Source organism: Anolis sagrei, chromosome 6, assembly GCF_037176765.1.
Source record: "Anolis sagrei isolate rAnoSag1 chromosome 6, rAnoSag1.mat, whole genome shotgun sequence".
Lineage (NCBI taxonomy): Eukaryota > Metazoa > Chordata > Lepidosauria > Squamata > Dactyloidae > Anolis > Anolis sagrei.
The window spans coordinates 60,265,840-60,286,527 of NC_090026.1; the positions used below are offsets into that span (position 1 = coordinate 60,265,840).

Sequence of the window (20,688 nt, forward strand, 5' to 3'; positions counted from 1 at the left end):
TCTATATTGAAATCTATGAACTTTTGTTTCAAATAGCAGCATTACTGAGTATTTTGTTAAAACAGTAGTGACGCTGAATATTTTTCAACTTGTACTTTGGGCTCATTCCTACTGAACAGCGTGCCTATCTAACATCCACTTAAACTGCCTGTACTCCTTAGAAGATGCTCCAAACATTCTGGAATACAAAGGAATTCTGCTTCAAGTTATAAAGGTTCCTTAGCAAGTAAGTGTATGCTGCATGGATTCTCTGAAAAACAACAACAACAATGCTCTAAATCAAGAGTCCCCAAACCTTCCAAGGTAATTTACTTGCCCCCGCTTTGCCTCAAACTTTGAAACAACTTGAAGGCACACAACAACAACAACAATGATCCTAATTAACTTGACTATCTCATCAGCTAATAGGAGGCTCACACTTCCCATTGATATACTGGTAAGTTTCTGTTGGTTAAAATTGTTTATTTTAAATACTGTATTGTTCTTTCATGTTTTTGCACTACAAATAAGGTATGTGCAGTGTGCACAGGGATTTGTTCTTGTTTCTTTTCATTGTCCTCCAACAGTCTGAGGGACTGTGCTTAAAAGTTTGAGGATTCCTGCTTTAACTAGTTCCTAAAGTTGAGAAGAAGTTAAAGGTTCCAGCCCAGTGTATCTGTCCGAACGGATCTCCCTCTACGTCCCACCTCGGAGTTGAAGATCTTCTGGGGAGGCCCTGCTCTCCACCCTGCCTCTATCACAAGTGAGGCTGGCGGGGATGAGGAGCAGGGTCTTCTTGGTGGTGGCCGCTCACCTGTGGAACTCACTCCCCGGGAAGATTAGATCAGCGACTTCCCTTTTTTCATTCAGAAAAAAATTGAAGACCTGGATGTGGGACCAGGCTTTTGGACATTCTGGCAGCTAAAGAAAAGACCTTGATGATGGGCAGGAATTGACGGAACGGAATGGATTTATGGAACTCTGAACACTGAGCATGAGATTGTTTACTACTGTGTTATGTACTGATGTTTTTAACCTGTTAACTGTTTAATTGCTTTTATGTATGTATGTATATTTGACATAGGCATCGAATTGTGCCTTCTTTTGTAAGCCGCCCTGAGTCCCCCCTCGGGGGTGAGAAGGGCGGGGTAGAAGTAACTGAAATAATAATAATAATAATAATAATAATAATAATAATAATAGAGCAAAGTATTTAATCTAATTTTACCTAATAACTTCTTTACTTGGCTTTTTGGATTTCTTGGTTGTTTCAACATTCACAGGAACAACTTCAGGCACAGGTTCCTCAACAGCTGGATCTTCGTCACCCAAAAGAGCTGCCTGCTGAGAAAAATCCATGTCCTGCATAAACGACATGCTGCGCTTCAAAGCTAACAGCCGTTCCTAGAATTAGAAAGGACAGAGCAGCAGGGACTTTACACCTTTCCCTCATAGCCAAGGTGCTATGATGATGGGATGGGATGGGAATGGCCATGGCTTTTCGCCTAAGAGCTACATCTTCATGATGATGTAACATGATTCAGTCATGGCAGCATGACACCAGAATACCTGCATCCTACCTAGGAAAGAAAACCTAGACATACAAAGAGACACCTACCTGAAAGTGGAACTTACCACAGTCTTCACATTCGCCATATACAGCAACAGATCATTATATAAATCCGCTCTGTTTTTAAAAATGCTTTTATAGTTTCATAGTATTAAACAATGATCCTGTAATCCATCTTCTACCTGAATTGTTCCCTTTTTATGTTATTATTTTCATTATAATTTCTTTTGCCTTTTTAAATAAAATGTTAGGTGAGATGCTGAGGAACAGAGGGATTGTGTTCTGCTCAAAGAAGAATTATGAGGAGTCTTATATTATATTACATAAACGCACAAAACATTTGAGCATACCATTTTTGAAAGCGAAGGTAAAATTGTTTCTATACATCACTCTTTATAAAGTGATGACAACAAATACATATACCATATTTCTTCAATTCTAAGACACACTTTTTTTCTTATATAAGCACTAGCCATCCCCTGCCACGCGTTGCTGTGGCCCAGTCTGGTGATCTGGAAAATAAAGTAATGAGAAAATGTTGGTTTCTAATATATGTAATTTCTTGATGCTTGTGGGTAAACAGTATTTCATGTTGTTTCGTTGTCAGTGTTGATGTGGAGAGTGTCTGGTTTGCCTACTCTGAAATATGCAACATATCATAGTCCTTCTTTAGGGATCCCTTTCAAATCTATGATACTATATCTGTGTGTGTGTGTGAATCATATCTATCTATCTACATTTATAACTGGATGGCTCTTTGTCAGAAGGGCTCTGATTACATTTTCTTGCCCTGGTGAAGGGAGTTGGACTGGATGACCTTAAGTATTTTCTGTTAGTCATGGGGGTTCTGTGTGGGAAGTTTGCCCAATTCTGTCATTGGTGGAGTTCAGAATGCTCTTTGATTGTAGGTGAACTATAAATCCCAGTAACTACAACTCCCAAATGTCAAGGTGTATTTCCCCCAAACTCCATTTGTGTGCATATTTGGGTATATGGAATATTCACGCCAAGTTTTGTCCAGATCCATCATTGTTTGAGTCCACAGTGCTCTCTGGATGTAGGTGAACTACAACTCCCAAACTCAAGGTCAATGCCCACCAAACCCTTCTAGTGTTTTCTGTTGGTCATGGGAGTTTTGTGTGCCACGTTTGGTTCAATTCCATCATTGGTGGAGTTCAGAATGCTCTTTGATTGGAGGTGAACTATAAATCCCAGCAACTACAACTCCCAAATGACAAAATCAATTTTTCTGAGTGGTGGTCACTCGTTAGCCTGATAGGCGTATTGTGTCCAAATTTGGTGTCAATTTTTCCCAGTGGTTTTTGAGTTATGTTAATCCCACAAACGAACATTACATTTTTATTTATATAGATGTCTAAAAATAGTGTGCATCTTAGAATGGCAGGTGTGTTATGCATTTTTGTTGGTAGTGGCAGTACAATTGAAGAAATGCAGTTTCAGAATTTACTTTAAATATAACCATTTACACATATTCATTTATAAAATCAGTTAAGAAAGTTAAATAATAATAGGGAAAAGTTTCCCAATTCAAAGTTTAAATTTTCATTATATTTCTGGCTGGTTCTACACTGCATTGATTGCATTAAACCACATTATATAGTCAGCGTAGAACCATATAATGCAGCTCAAAGCAGTTCAAACTGCATTATATACCTAGTGTTGAACCAGCTTCCAGGTAAGGTTACTGATCTCAAAGGGAGAATATTTTACAGTGAAAATGCCAAAAAAGAATGAAATATAAAAAGGGCTATCTGAACGACATCATTGTGCAGGATTGTGTGCTGTAATGCCCAGCACACAATTCAGCTTCTGGGGTATTCCAGATCTTACCATATATACTCATGTATAAATCAACTTCATGTATTAATTGAGGGCAGGTTTGGGGGCCAAAATCATGGATTTTGATGCGATACACAAATAAGCGTCATGCCACAGAAAGGGGAAAGGGTCTGTGCCAATTCAGGGGCCAGTCACACCTTGCTGCCACCACCATTTCCCCATTGAGGCATTCCAAAAGGCAAGAAGTGACATTGCAGTGGAGAAAGTAGCAGGGTTGGTGGTTCAGCATTTATTTTAGGTTCCTTTCGGACAGACTAAGCTCTTGCCTTTTACTACTTTACTCAGAGAATGGGAAGGTTCCTTTTTCTGATAAAGATTAACTGCCCTGAGAGGAAACATTTTCTGTCAATTTTGGCAACTTAAAAAAAAAAACTTAAGAGCACTAGGAATTTCACATATGTATTTGAAAGAATGTAGAGAATGTCAAAGGATCTATAATAATAATAATCTCATATACTATGTTTTTGTGTTAGTAAAATAATAACAACAACTTTATTCTTATATCCCGCCACCATCTCCCTGAAGGGACTTGGTGCGGCTTACAAACGGCACACAGTACCTAAAAACAAACATAAAAGTAAACACAATATAAAATACAATTTAAAAAACACATGCACATATGAAAACATCAATTCAGACTCAATCAGATTATGGAGTATATGCTGGAGAATGATTTTAATACATCATATTCTACCGTTTCTATTTTTGATGAAGTGCTTGTCATCCTCAGGGATTGGCGCGACGGATATGATCATGTCATCTAACATGTCTGAGAATTTAGTCCAATTTGCCTTTCTGAAGTTGAATTTTCATTTAAATCGAACTTCCTGAGGCCTTATAGTTGGGAACAGTTGGCATACTATAGGTCGGTGCTGTGTGTTTGGTATTGGTGGTCCCACTGATTTAGTGCTTTGCTGTACAATGCTGTCGCTCACAAATAAGAGGCCTGGGTTATAACCTCAGTGCCATCTCCAGCTGTTGTAGGATGGTGGGAGCTTACTATCATGGGTGAGTGATAGTTTGTGCAGTTCATACCAGGAGAGGACAGCCTCTCCATTTTTATCCTCTTGAGCATAGCCCCATACATGGCTATGGCTCCTAAAGTCACCAATTACTACCGCCCTTTGGTGCCTATCAAAGTTCTCGGGGGAGGGGAAACAGAAATCTTCATTTGGGGTCTTGTACACAGAGGTGATGGTGATGTTATTAAGCTCTACTGTTATTACCTCTATATTGTTTGTATGCCCAGTGTGGAACACATCTCACCACACTAAAACAGTGGATGTGGTTCTTAATGAAACATGCCGCATTATCACGGGGTGTCTGCGCTCTACACCACTGGAGAAATTACACTGTCTAGCCGATATTGCACCACCCGACATCCGCCGGGAAGTAGCAGCCAATAGTGAAAGGACCAAGGCAGTGACATCTCCAGCACATCCCTTGTTTGGGTTTCAGCCAGCACGTCAACGACTTAAATCAAGAAATAGTTTTCTTAGATCTACAGAGACACTCGCTGGAACACCTCAGCAAGCGAGAGTCCAAAAGTGGCAGGCTCAAACCCAGAACATTAACCAATGGCTGATACCAAATGAGAGACTCCCCCCTGGGCACACAGAAGACTGGGTGACTTGGAAGGTGCTGAACAGACTGCACTCTGGCACCACGAGATGCAGAGCTAATCTTAAGAAATGAGGCTACAAAGTGGAGTCCACAACACGAGAGTGTGGAGAAGAGCAAACCACTGACCATCTGCTGCAATGCAACTGAGCCCTGCTACATGCACGATGGAGGACCTTCTTGTGGCAACACCAGAGGCACTACAAGTGGCCAGATACTGGCCAAAGGACATTTAATCAACTACCAAGTTCACAAACTTTGTGTTTTTTTTAACCTGTTTGTTTGTTTTGTTCTATTAGAAATGTAATACAATGGTCTGGTTGCCCCTGACACAATAAATAAATACAGTTTCTATGTTCTAACCTCACCAATAGATGTTGACACTGCACAAAGACAAAATATTTTGCAATTGTGCTTTAATTGCATAAATCTATATGCAATTATATGAGGATCTATTTCTCCCTGAAATGAATTCCTTTCTGAAGTACAGGATATAAATGCCCTTGAATATGTCCGCTGTAATGAATACTATAATAACTAAAGACAGATGGATGAAATAATGCTTCACAATAGTCTAAAGTACATTTACTTCTCATCATGTTCTCTTGCATAGTTGCCTTACTTTGCTCATCATCTTAAACCCTGTATGGAGGATCTTTTTGGCCAACTTGTAGTACACCGTATCTGGTCTGTTGTATGTCATTGCGTTGTCACACATCAATTTAAAATCTGCCTGGAAAACATAAACAATAAACATTCATGTTTCAAATTCATGCCACAACAAATTCAATCATGTGTTAAAATGATATATAAAGGTAAAGGTTTCCCCTTGACTTTAAATGTAGTTGTTTCTGACTCTGGGGGGTAGTGTTCATCTCCACTTCTAAGCCGAAAAGCCAGTATTGTCTGTAGATGCCTCCAAGGTCATGTAGCCGGCATGACTTCATGGAGCAATAATTTCTTAGATGACTTGGGAAGATTTTTGTCCCACTATGTCACCTAAACCACAAGATGGAAGCTAGAAAAAACCTAATTCAAATGATTATGTCCTGATTTCAGACCTTCAAATGATTTGTAGTTTAACTTAAGGAAATTGCAGGTTATCCTGTTTTAAAAGGTTTAGTCTTCGTGGTTAGTAAATAGAGAAAAGTTGTAAATCTGTCTCTCAGCTAATCCACTTCTGAATGCATGCTGAAAACTAGCATGCTACATGCTAATTTTTGACAGACATGATATTATTTCTCCTGAAAGTGTATTCAAATAATGCATTACATCATTATTACCTCATACTGCTACCAATATGTACGAAATGGACCACAATATGTCATATCAGAAATCATGTATACAGCACTATAGCATTTCTAGAGAATGTAAACTGAACTCATTTCATCACTGATACAATATAAAAACAAGACATTGTGACATATTAAATAATCTAAATGCTTAGGCTGGGCAACAGGATTATTCCTTAGTTCTACAGAATACAGAAAGAGGCAGTTTCATAGCCAATGCCATCATGTTGAATATATAAGTGAGCCATTGACTTATGGACTTCTAAATAGTTACTAAATCTCTGTTCATTCACCTTGAATTCTGTTACTGATTTATACTCATTGGCTGCAATTTTATCCTTCATCGTGCCAAAATCCATAGGATGTTTTATTATCATGGAATATCCAGGAGCAATGGCGTCCGTGACCGGAAAAGCAAAAAATCCATGAGGATCTTTCCTAAAAATGAGAAAACATTTATTATCATTATTACTACTATTTATTTATTTACGGCATTTATATGCCACCCTTCTCACCCCGAAGGGGACTCAGAGCGGCTTACAAGATATATTTTCATACAATATATTATATTATTAGTATAGTAAAATATTAGTGTTATATATTACTACATTGCACTATACCATTATATTGTAATATTATTTGTAATATTACATGCAATGTAAATATATAATTATAATTATAATGTTGTATTATTATTACTAGTATTATATTGTATTACATTTAAACCTTATTTACTACTCCATAGAAAAATATAAAAAGCAGCATTAAAATATTAAAACATAGTTATAGTCACACTTTCAGAATGGCCTGTCTAAATATGGAAATCTTAAGCAAACATCTAAAACACAACAGTGTAGTTGCTTTTTTGATATTAATAGGGATAAAATTACTTTGTATACTATGCTGTTAATGGTTTTTAAATTGTATGTTGTTATGATTGACTTTTTGCTCTTGTTGTGAACCGCGTTGAGTCGCCTACGGGCTGAGAAACTGCGGTATACAAGCAAAGTAAGTAAGTAAATAAATAAATAAAATTCCACAAATACTGTGACACTAATTCTGAAATCCAAATGATCCTGAACACACAAAGGAAACAGAGTTACAGCAACTCTTCATAATGATTGCATTGACCAGGTAGGCCCATAAAAGATAAAGCTGAAGTATCCTGATCCTAATTTTTTCAAGTATTAAGAACAAGACCTATAACCAAGTGGGTGGCAGAAGAAGCACTGAAATCACATCACTCTGCTCAATACTTTGACACTGAATTCTATATTAACTATAGTTCCTGGCTCAAGATTGTCCCACACATACCATATTACAACAGTCAGGTCTGGAGATGGATCAATTGTTGGATCACTTTGGCAAAGCTGTACTCAATGAAGAATGGCTATAGTTTCCATACAAATCAAAGCTGGGAAAAGTACTCCTATGATGGATCTACACTGACCTATTATACTGGGGCAGATCAGGAGTGGTGTACAGTGGATCAACCTCGGAATGGGTCAAATAGGCATGCCCTCAACTGCTCTAGAGGCAGGGGTCCTGAATGCCCAGCAGAACCAAATGTGGTTTGGTGTCACAAGACTGCTATCCCCCATGTTGCAAAGATCTCTGGATGCAACATGGGTCCTATCTGTTGACCATCACTTGCAGGGAGGTTGGTTGGGGTGAGGATGGAGAGGAGGAATCATCTTCTTCTCTCCCCCATCCCTTTCCCAATTTTCCCGCCACACTGTCTGAAAAGAATCCCATGTCACAGCCAGAGAACACCATCACAGTGAGGATGAGAGGGGATGGTATGTGCCACTCAATGTCCCTGGGTTGCCCTAGTCCCCACCCCCCAAATGGGATAGCAATGAAGACAATTGCAGTCAGCACTTTCCCATTCTGGAACTTTGGTTAACATGGGGCAAGGCTGCGTCAAGGTGACCTTTTCCTGCATTATTTGGAGGAAAATAATCCTCCAAATTATTTGTGTCTGCCCATTATGGAGCTGATCCAGGCCCCATGTTCTGGGTTAAGCCTGCCATTTTAATTATTATAAAGCTGTACATATCAATTAAAGAACATTAACTGACAGAGAATTGGGAAGAACTGATATTAGATCTTGACGTAGTAAATAAATCTGGTTAAGAAACAACTGCCACATTTCCAAATCAGTCTAAGTCAGGGATCCTTGTTTATTAAACTTCAATGTATAAAAGATGGGAACACAAGCTATTTGCTATCATTTTGCTCCTTCTACTTTCAAAATTAATAAAAAACATCATCATCATCATCTGTACCTGCTACGCATTGCTGTGGCCAATCTTCCCTCCCTCTTTCTATCCTTCAATCCCTTTTTTCTTTCTTCCTGTTCTTCCTTCTCTACTTATTCTTGGACTGCAACTCCCAGCAGTCCTCCTGATCGATCTACCGACCTACCTTCCTCTATGTAATCTATCTAGAGGATTGCTGGGAGTTGCAGAAATAGGAAATTGGAAATATGCAGGAATTGGGATGCTCTCAAAGAGATCCAAGGAGAAGAAAGCTTGCATCTTGGAAGTAGTGCATTTGGATTATCCTTCTCTCCTAAAGGGCCTGGTCTAGGGGATGCCGGGAGCTGTAGTTCGGAAGAGAGTGTGGATATGTTATTGTGTGTTTTGTTTGCATGTTTTTGTGCATGCACTGTACCATCTTTTTGTTTTGGCTTTTGAAGTCCCTTCTGCAGTATTTTTATGAGTGATAGCCACTCATTGGCCTGATAGGTGTATTGTGTCCAAATTTGGTGTCAATTCGTCCAGTGGTTTTTGAGTTATGTTAATCTCACAAACGAACATTGCATTTTTATTTATATAGATTATTATTATATCTCACTTTTACTCTCTACAAGAAACTCAAAGCAGTTTATATTAAAAACATATCAATACAATTTAAAAATCTACAAATATACGAACATTAAAACATAATTAAACATCAAATTCAGTTAAAATCCATAAAAACATATTCAGAGCTAAAAACCAAACCACCCCTTGACTAGATCTTAAAAGCCTATCTGAATAAGGTTTTAGTCTGCCAAAAAATGGACAACAGGGAGGAGGCCATTATGACTACCCTCAGCAAGGAGTTCCAGAGTTGAGGGGCAGTCACTGAGAAGGCCCGCTCTCTCAAATTGTTCAACATTTTGTTCAGGCTTAGGGTCATTTTTCACATGTAGCAATGCAAAATTGATGCTTTTGGGTACCCAAAACAATTTGTATATTTCAGAGTAGTAATTGGCAATTAATGTCCAAAATTAATACTGGCAGTTCCAGGCTTCATTCCAATATTTGGTGCATCAGCAAGTAATTATATTTAATTGCTAGGTTAAAGCAGAAATACAAGAGAATAAGTATCAATTAATGATTTAATTCAAGTTCTTCAGATATATAGGTGTGACATTCATCAAATTCTGAATACTGAATATGACACACTGAGTACAATGTGAGCCAAAAGCATACATATACACCACTGCTTATATTCACAGATAGGTTACTAAAATCAGCATCGTTTTCTGCAGATATAACTCTAAAAATGTTCAACAATTTAGAATGCTATAACATTAAATTCTTAAACTGTACTTTCAACTTTTTAAAACATTCTTGTAGGTGCCCTCCTATTTGTCAATAGGAGATGTAAACTCCAAATAGAAAATGAGAAAAAAAGTATGTTTAGACTTACCTTTGTAACTGACGAAGGAAATGTTCCAATAATTGTTGGATAGGTGTACTTTCATTTTCTGCTATACACAACATAAAAAAGGCAGATGATCACTTCATTGCCTGTCATTTACATAACAAAACTGAAAAACTATAAAGCATTCAGTCATAATTGTTCATGTTTTTTTGCAAATAGGAATATAACACATTTTTTTACAGTTGGCCCTTATGAAAATGAAAGGAAGACATTAAAACTAATATAAGATTAATATGTGTTAAAGTCAATATGTGGGATCTAATTGCATTAAAGTACCAGATACTGTCTGATCTTGAAAGATAAATAAGGTCAGTTCTTTTGAGACAACTGATCAGATGCTGTAGGCTATATTTCAGAGGAAGGAAATGGCAAAATTATCTCTGAGCATTTATTGCCCGAGAAAACCCTTTAAAATAGATGGGGACACCATAAACCAACAGATAAAATGAAGGTGCGTGCACACACTCAAGCAATGTCTATCTGAAGTAGTGGTCTCCTGAAGAAACAACGGGGACCATGAAACACATGAAGAATTCAAAAATATTTCTGGTACTGGATATCAAATACACTACTGACTGACCTTGTATACTCAAATAATCTTGACTACTCACCAGGCTGAGTTCTACAGGCCCTGACAGGACGGTCCAAGGGTGGTTCAACCTCTACTTTCTTTCCAGGATCAAAGTCATCCAGTTCACCTTCAGTGTCGCATTGCTCCTTCTCCCTTTTCCGTTTCTTCTCCTCCTGACATTAAAAAGCAAAAATGTGAAAATGCAGTTCAGAAAGTTTCATTTAAATTATTACGAATTGTAGTGACATAAAACACTGAGGAATATTTGTCAATAGGAGATGTAAACTCCAAATAGAAAAAGAGAAAAAAAGTAAGTCAAAGTACACATATGAATCAGAGAAGACATATCATAAACATATATTCCCCATTTACCGCATACAGTTTCAATTGCATTTTGTAACTTTTTCAATAATAGGGCACAAATATGGCTACTGCATGACTACTGAGTTGCATGCATTTCAATTATTCCCCCTTTCAGGCTGAGTTTCAAAAACATTCAAAGAAAAGAGGAGACCAAATGTGAACCTCCAACATGTTTTGTAGTTCATAAGGCAAACTAGTCTTCACTGTTGTTGGTATAGAGCAGGCATGGGCAAACCCAGACCTGCGGGCCGCACATGGCCCCTTGTCTCCAGCCCCAGGCTGGCCCCCAGCCTTTCCATGTGTCAAACCTCTTTGAGGTAGGACATGATAGGCTTCCATGTTGTCCCACAAAGAGGAGTGTCTTGCAGACACACACGGCTGTGCAGGGCTCTCCCGAGAGCATCACACAGCTGTGTGTCAAGCCTCCTCTTTGTAGGAGGACATGGCTGGTCACTGTGCCCTTCCACGAAGAGAAGCATCTTTCAGACACACATGAGTGTGGAAGGCTCTCCTGTGCCTCCCACACACCCATGTGTGAAACCCTCTCCCCCCAAGCATCAAATGCCCCCCATGGCCTTCCCCAGGGCCGTAGCCAGAAAATATTTGGGGGGGGGGGGGTTGAAAATTTCGGTGAGGGGGTTGTAACCTGCCTCCTAGCTCATGCTGAAGCAAAGAGCACAGCAGGGGGCAGAGCAGCCTTCAATAGCCTGCAGCTCCTGTCAACCACCTCCACCAAGTCTGGCCTCCTTAATGAGAGCATTCAACCCCCCCCCCCCCAACTTGGTTGCTTCACTACATCAGCTATTGCTGCAAGTAATGACAGTGTGAATAAATTGTCAATATTTGCTTGAGATAGTGCTTGCAGTTCTGGAGGGACTTAATTTTTTTACTTCTCATAGACTTAGCATGGGGATTTGGTAAACCAGGTTTTTTTTAACCTGAAAAATTTCGGGGGGAGGGGGGGTTTGAACCCCCTAACCCCCTCCCTCAGCTACAGGTCTGGCCTTCACCTGTGCCAACCCTTAGCCCCCCCCCCTCCCCGACTCCCATCCCGCTCAAACACCAGATTGGCGTTGAATTTAAATTTTTATTTAAAAAATAGGAAATGGCACTTTGCTGCATACTGTCTAGGGAACTATGGGTTTTGGAGGCTGTTACAGATTATAACATTTGAAATAAATGTGCATAATCTACTGCTCATTCCAGTTTGTTGTAGTAATTTGGGTGTTGGATTAGGACTTTGGGAGACCAGTTTTGAAACTAAGGTCAGCTGTGGAAAATCACTGAATAGCTATGGACAAAATACATGCTCTCGGCCTAAGGCAAGGGCAAACCTCCTCAAAATGAATCTTATAAAAAACCCTAACAAATAAAAAATTAACACACAGTCCCAAACACTATAATAGGGTAAGAGTTGTCTTGCAGACCCACAAAAATAACAAGTAACTTTCCTGAGGAAAATACATTTATTATAAGGGCAGAACCCCAATAACTATGTTTCAATCTCACCAGTTATCAGTTCCACCATTTAGCAAAAATATTTTCCATAAAGGCCAAGCAAGTGGCAGAAGAATGTACACTTTTACATGATGGAATTGACCACAGGAAGATAGTGGCGCTACTGTCCAGATAATGGAACAGCTGTCAAGATGTCTAAGAAAATTGAAATCATGCCACAGAGCAGCTCTACTAATATACAGAATACATATTGGACTGAGTCGCCCTTATGGGCTGAGAATGGCGGTTAATAAGTGCATCAAATAAATAAATACTTCTCTGTTTAGGAAATCTTAATCACATTTATACAAAATGTTTAAAACTTCCCATTACTAAATAGACTTGAAGAAATAATAATAATAATAAATTTTATTTATACCCCGCCACCATCTCCCCAGTGGGGACTCTGAGCGGCTTACATGGGGCCAAGCTCAGATTACATATTACAGCAATAAAATCAAAGCATAAACAAAAACACAACAATATCATCAAAATATATTTAAAAAAAGAAGGCAGTAATAAAATAACATTCTAAACACAATCACAATAACAATGGGCGGGCCACATATACAGGATAAAACAATTAATCCTGTAATGAGATAAAAATAGGACATTTACAGGACATTTACAGGGAACTCAAAAAAACACATAGAGTTGTGAGACTAAACTTCCCATTTAAAGAGCGCGAGCTCCAGTAGCAAAAAGAACGTTGAAGGGTGCAAAATGTCATGGTGTGCACCTACTCACCAAAGGCGCAGTGGAAGAGCCAGGTTTTAAGGTTCTTTTTGAACATTTCTAGTGAAGGGGCTTTCCTGATCTCTCCAGGCAAGGAGTTCCAAAGAAAAAAGCAGTAATTCCCATTTTTTAAGATACAATTTGTCTTTTGATTAATTAGAAATGCCTATTTAATTTGTCCAAAAAGACTTAAACTGATCATGAAAGACTACAGACCATCTTTAATCTATATTCTGAGCTCTTAAGATACTGTATTTCTTGTATTATGTGATGCACCCTTCCCACTATATAAATATTTCTAAAAACAGGGTGCATCTTAGAATCATTTTTTTTCCAAAATCCATGGTGTGTCAGAAGCAAGGAAATACGGTATTATGATATGCAATTGCTTCCATTTCAGGTTGTTTGTAAGATATATGGAAGTTGAAACAAGTTTGGGAATAGCCACGCAAAATGCACTTTTTGAAATATTAATACAAGTCAAATAAGTCTCATAAAATAACTTTCTAAAGATTTGACAGACGACTTCAAATAAGCTAAGCCACTGTGACATGACTGTTTACCTTTCTCTTTCGCCTCTCCTCCTCATCCAAATGCTTATCTTTCTCTTTGTCATATTTCTTCTTCTTCTTCTTCTTTTTCTCCTTGTGGCGCTCTCGTTCATGGTCTGATCGGTCATCATAATAACTGGAATCATGTCCGGATCCGGAAAGCTCTGTCACTTCACTACCGCCAACTTTCAACACCAGCTTCAATGGCTTCTCTAAGGGTTTATCGACATAATCTAATCAGAAGCAAACAGTATAAAAGCACATATAGCACACACTCTATTGAAGGCAAAGGAATTATGTATACCTCTCTTTGTTGCATAAAAGTATAAAACAATATTTGTGCTCAGGTTGATCCTTTCAGAAATAAGTAAAAAAAAAGTGAGACAAAGAAGGGTGGCAAAAATGTAGTTCTTGGCCATACCAACAACCTAAAAATGAACATATCTTAAAGTGCAAATGATATCTACCCGGGCCCCCTAGAATTTTTGGGCTTGCACAAATCTTGGCCTGGCCTTTTAAATTTTTAAATTGCCTTGAACAGGTAGGATTACTTTTAATATATGTGTGTGTTATGGCGACAATTTTTATGCTTATATTTTGTTTTGTTACTCTTATAGTTATGTTGTCTTTTACTTTGTATGTTTCGTGATGTTACCTGGGAACCACTCTGATTCCCCTCAGGGAGATAGAGCGGTATATAAAGTTTATTATTATTATTATTATCATCATTATTATTATTACTCATCTACCCAAGAGTTTTTAAAGAATGCAAACGGGAACTTGATGTAGTAATACAAATGTGGAATTACAGTGATACACATAGGTATCTCTATGGGTTAAACCCCTGTGCCGGCAGGTTGCAGGTTCGAATCCAGAGACAGTGCGGATGAGCTCCCTCTATCAGCTCCAGCTCCTATGCGGGGACATGAGAGAAGCCTCCCACATGGATGATAAAACATCAAAACATTCGGGCGTCTCCTGGGCAACGTCCTTGCAGACGGCCCATTCTCTCACAACAGAAGCGACTTGCAGTTTCTCAAGTCACTCCTGATATGTCAAAAAAAATCTCTATACCTATGATTCCACCTTTAAAAAAGGAATCCAATGAAATTCAGCAAATTAATATCAGTCAACATCATGTTTATTCTAATTAAACTGGTGGTAAACACCATTAAAAGGACATTTATTAAGCTTATAGAAGAACTAGTCTTGCAGAAAAACACTGCGCTTGTTCTACAGAAATTCTCGAGGTGTAGAGACTGGTCCCAAAAAACCCTCAAAAACCTACCATCAGGGTAATTCTATTGGTCTAGAAACTAAGTACAGGTCTACATGAAGTAACCAATCAATATATTCCTGCATTTTATGCCTTTAACAGAGGCATATATTTATTTATTTATTTACTTTATTTGTATGCCGCTCTTCTCAGCCCTTAGGCGACTCAGAGCGGTTTACAACAGTTTAGATATACAGAATACAAAATCATTATGCATTTAAAAACAATTACTAGTATTATATTGCATTACATTACAATATTATAAATATTATATGTATATACAATATATTATATTATAACATATTATTAGAATAGCACAGAACATAACATAGAACGCACAGGGATCAGTTCCTGCACCAAGAAATTAGTCAATACGCTTCCACAGACATTTTATTTAAAATAAACAATACACAATATGTGAAATGAAACAACCAGGTCAAGTAAGCAAAGAAAAACAATCACTTGAAGCACCTTCTTGAATGAGTTTTGTTTCTTTCATTTCCTCCACTTTTAATGTTTTTTCATTTTGGTGGCTTAACGTATAGATCTGTACTTTTTTAACACAATAAGATGAGCTGGTAAAGCAGGCTTATTTATTTCCTACTTTTCTGTGTTTGTGTTCACAAATTGCATTGTTTACTGAAGGCATGCTGGTACAGCACAACATTAAAAGTCTTCCTCCAATCCTCCTTCACTTATTTTTCTACATTTTCTACATTTTCCCACTGTTGTAAACCATCTGACTAGTTTGTGTAAGGATATAAATTTCCAACAGAATCAAATAAATTGTGCACACAGTTATGTGTGAAGGTGCATTTTTGGGGAAGAAACTATGCTTTTTATCAGATGGCACCCAAGAGGTTAAAAAAGCCAGTGTTAGTGTTCAGTCCATGTCTGAGAATTTCAAGCTGATATTAAACATATGACAAAGATGCCTCCCTCCAGAGCCAGCCATTTTTTACTTAGACATAATTAGAATAATAGAATCAAAGCTTTGTTTTTGCGGGACATCCTGAAGCACATTTTGTGAGTTTTCAAATATCTCATTGAGTTTCAACAAATTCCACACAGTTTGTGGCAGCCACAAAAACAATGTTTTTGGAGTGTAACAATTACTTTCAAAGTAAGTACTGAACTTGTCCCCCATGCGAATGCTACACATTTCATTTTATGGCCTAATTGAGATTATTAAACCCACTGTTGTTTAAGACTGCTTTCGTATAAGTACATTTTAATGCTGTATTGTAATGTTTTTAGATGTGAGCCGCTTTGAGGCCCCTTCCACACAGCTGAATAAAATCCCACATTATCTGATTTGAACTGGAATATATGGCAGTGTGGACTCAAAGCCCTTCCACAAAGCCATATAACTCAGAATTTCAAGGCAGAAAACCCCACAATAACTGCTTTGAAGTTACTTTTATCTAAGTCCACGCTGCCATATATTCCGGTTCAAAGCAGAAAATGTGGGATTTTATTCAGCTGTGTGGAAGGGGCCCCAGTCTCCGTGTGGAGAGAAAAAGTGGGATATAAATAAACACATCATAAATAAACTACATGTCCGAACGTATCTCCTACTACAAATCATCACAAAGTGTAAGATCATCTGTAGAGACCCTGCTCTCAATCCCACCGCCGTCGCAAATGCAATTGGTGGAGATGAGAGACAGGGCCTTCTCGACAGTGGCTCCCTATCTGTGGAATTCCCTCTCCAAAGACATCAGACTGGCCACCTCCCTCCTGTCTTTAGAAGGAAACTCAAGATTGGCTGTGGGATCTTGCATTTGACCATTGAACAGCGGCTTGTATGAAGAAGACATAAGCAATTTCCAAGTGACAATGAATTGACCCGGACCTGGATTTTAATTGGTGTATTTTAACAACAGTTTATTTAATGTTTTGTTTTAATGAATTTCTTGATTGTTCTTATCATTATGATTTGCTCCATCAATGTTCAACATTTACACAAATGACTAGCCAATGACAGAAGGGACAGAGAGCTTCATCTATGCTGATGATCGTGCCATTACTGCTCAAGCAGGGAGCTTTGAGATGGTAGAACAGAAGCTTTCCGAAGCTCTAGGTGCCCTTACTGCCTATTACAGGGAAAACCAGCTGATCCCCAACCCATCTAAAACACAGACATGTGCTTTTCACCTTAAGAACAGACAAGCATCCCGAGCTCTGAGGATTATTACCTGGGAAGGAAGGAATCCCACTGGAGCATTGCAGCACACCCAAATACCTGAGAGTCACTCTGGACCGTGCTCTTACCTACAAGAAGCACTGCCTGAATATCAAGCAAAAAGTGGGTGCTAGAAACAATCTCTCTCTCTCTCTCTCTATATATATATGCTATGTGCATAATGAGTACCTTAAAAACAAAAGAACCAATGAATGAAACCACACCAAATTTGGCAACAAAACGTCTCACAACACAAGGAGTGACAATCTCTCAAAAAATTATGATTTTGTCATTTGGGAGTTGCAGTTGCTGGGATTTATAGTTCACCTACAATCAAAGAACATTCTGAACTCCACCAACGATGGAATTGAACCAAACCTGGCACACAAAACTCCCATGACCAACAGAAAATACTGGAAGGGTTTGGTGGGCATTGACCTTGAGTTTTGGAGTTGTAGTTCACCTACATCCAGACAGCACTGTGGACTCAAACAATGATGGATCGGGACCAAACTTGGCACAAATACTCAATATGCCCAAATGTGAACACTGGTGGAGTTTAGGAAAAATAGACACTTGTCAGTTATAGTTGCTGAGATTTATAGTTCACCTACAATCAAAGAGCATTCTGAACCCTACCAACCATAGAATTGGGCCAAACTTCCCACAAAGAACCTCCATGACCATCAGAAATATGTGCTTCTGGTGGTCTTCGGTGACCCCTCCAGGGGTCCCGCCCCCCAGGTTGAGACACACTGTTCTAGAGGCATTATATGGCCATATAGCCAGGAAAAACGTACAACAACCCAGTGATTCCGGCCATGAAAGCCTTTGGCAATAACAATCCTATTTGTAGACTGGTTGATTTTAAAGCAATGCTTCAATTACTCTGACTGCACTTAGAATCATAGAGTTGGAAGAGACCTCATGGGCCATCCAGTCCAACCCCCTGCCAAGAAGCAGGAATATTGCATTCAAAGCACCCCTGACAGATGGCCATCCAGCCTCTGCTTAAAAGCGTCCAAAGAAGGAGCCTCCGCCACACCCTGGAGACGGAGAGTTCCACTGTTGAACATCTCTCATGGTCAGGAAGTTCTTCCTCATGTTCACGTGGAATCATCTTTCCTTTAATTTGAACCCATTGCTCCAAGTCCTAGGTCTCTTCCACACAGCTGCATAATTTCCAACATCATCTGCATCGAACTGGGATATATGACAGACTCGGATAATCCACTACAAAGCAGATATTGTCGGATTTTCTGCCTTGATATTCATAGAATCAAAGAGTTGGAAGAGACCTCATGGGCCACCCAGTCCAACCCCATTCTGCTAAGAAGCAGGAATATTGCATTCAAAGCACCCCTGACAGATGGCCATCCAGCCTCTGTTTAAAAGCCTCCAAAGGAGCCTCCACCACACCCTGGAGGCAGAGAGTTCCACTGTTGAACATCTCTCATGGTCAGGAAGTTCTTCCTCATGTTCACGTGGAATCATCTTTCCTGTAATTTGAACCCATTGCTCCAAGTCCTAGGTCCCTTCCACACAGTTGCATAATTTCCAACATCATCTGCATTGAACTGGGATATATGGCAGACTCGGATAACCCACTACAAAGCAGATATTGTCGGATTTTCTGCCTTGATATTCATAGAATCATAGAGTTGGAAGAGACCTCATGGGCCACCCAGTCCAACCCCATTCTGCTAAGAAGCAGGAATATTGCATTCAAAGCACCCCTGACAGATGGCCATCCAGCCTCTGTTTAAAAGCCTCCAAAGAAGGAGCCTCCAACACACTCCGCGGCAGAGAGTTCCACTGCTGAACGGCTCTCACAGTCAGGAAGTTCTTTCTCATGTTCAGATGGAATCACTTGTCTTGTAGTTTGAAGCCATTGTTCCGCATCCTAGTTTCCAGGGCAGCAGAAAACAAGCTTGCTCCCTCCTCCCTGTAACTGGACTAAGACTCAAAAGAGACAAGGAACAAGAAGTGGAAAAGGGGAGAAATCACCAAAGAAGAATTGAAACAAATAACCAACTCCTGTAGGGAAAAGTTTCTCAAGGCTAAAGCACAAAATGAGCTCAGGCTTGCCAGGGACATTAAAAACAATAAAAAAAGACTTCTTTGCTTATATCAGTAGAAAAAAGAAAAACAAGGAGGCAATGGGGCTTCTGCGAGGAGAAGATGGGGCAATGCTGACAGGGGATAGGGAAAAGGCAGAACTACTTAATGCCTTCTTTGTCTCAAGTCGTCTCACAAAAAGAAAGTCACCTTCAACCTCAGCAAGTTGGATTGGATGAGGGATTAGGGGAAATCCAACCCCAAATTGGGAAACAAGCTGTCCAAGAATACCTGGCCACTCTAAATGAATTCATTTATAGGGCCATCCAGTGCAACTCCACTCTAAATGAATTCATGTACGCAGATGATGTCCAACTCTGTCACTCCTTCCCACCTGCTACTAAGGAGGCTGTCGAGGTCCTGAACCGGTGCCTGGCCGCTGTAACGGTCTGGATGAGGGCGAACAAACTGAAACTAAATCCAGACAAGACAGAGGTACTCCTGGTCAGTCGCAAGGCCGAACGGGATATAGGGTTACAGCCTGTGCTGGACGGGGTCGCACTCCCCTTGAAGGCGCAGGTTCGCAGCTTGGGTGTGACCCTGGACTCATCGTTGAGCCTGGATCCCCAGGTTTCAGCGGTGACCAGGGGAGCATTTGCACAGCTTAGGCTCGTGCGCCAGCTGCGCCCGTATCTCGGGAAGTCTGACTTGGCCACGGTGGTACACGCTCTTGTCACATCCCGCCTGGATTACTGCAACGCTCTCTACGTGGGGCTGCCCTTGAAGACGGCCCGGAAGCTTCAGCTGGTCCAGCGTGCGGCAGCCATGTTACTAACAGGAGCAGGTGGCAGGGAGCACACAACGCCCTTGTTGTCCCAGCTTCACTGGCTGCCGATTTGCTACCGGACCCAATTCAAGGTGCTGGTCTTGGCCTACAAAGCCCTAAACGGTTCCGGCCCAAAATACCTTTCTGACCGCATCTTGGCCTACGAGCCCACGAGGACCTTGAGATCGTCTGGGGAGGCCCTTCTCTCGATCCCGCCTGCCTCACAGGCACTTCTGGCGGGGACGAGGGAGAGGGCCTTCTCGGTGGTGGCCCCCCGGCTGTGGAACACTCTCCCGGCACACATCAGACAGGCGCCCTCCCTCATGTCCTTTCGAAAAAGCCTTAAGACCTGGCTGTTCGAGAGGGCATTTAATTAAGTGCTAAGCAACAACATTACGGTAATGAGAACTGGAATGGTATAAGGAAAATGAGACTGGCTATGATTCTACTAAGAGACGAAGCGGATTTTTATGTAGTTTGTATTTGTTGTATAGTCATATGTTGTTGATACTGGCCTCTGTAACTGTCTTTTTATGTGTACTGTACACCGCCATGAGTCGCCCGTAAGGGCTGAGAATGGCGGTCAAT

At 39.9% G+C, this 20,688-nt stretch overlaps 1 protein-coding gene across 6 annotated transcripts in view; it reads right to left on the reverse strand.

The window, feature by feature from the left end:
• The window catches only part of BRD9 (bromodomain containing 9), a 43,729-nt gene that overhangs the window by 22,407 nt on the left and 634 nt on the right, over positions 1–20,688 (reverse strand). Inside the window, exons 2-7 of one of the 6 annotated variants that reach the window (XM_060781475.2) lie at positions 13,768–13,967; positions 10,650–10,782; positions 10,024–10,084; positions 6,615–6,759; positions 5,652–5,762; positions 1,208–1,383 (exon numbers count right to left, since the gene is read on the reverse strand). In XM_060781475.2, coding sequence (XP_060637458.1) covers positions 1,208–1,383; positions 5,652–5,762; positions 6,615–6,759; positions 10,024–10,084; positions 10,650–10,782; positions 13,768–13,967 — 826 coding nt within the window. Of the gene's footprint in view, positions 1–1,207; positions 1,384–5,651; positions 5,763–6,614; positions 6,760–10,023; positions 10,085–10,649; positions 10,783–13,767; positions 13,989–20,688 lie in introns of all 6 variants that reach the window. The other 5 variants (XM_060781478.2, XM_060781474.2, XM_060781477.2 and 2 more) reach the window with 5 other exon arrangements.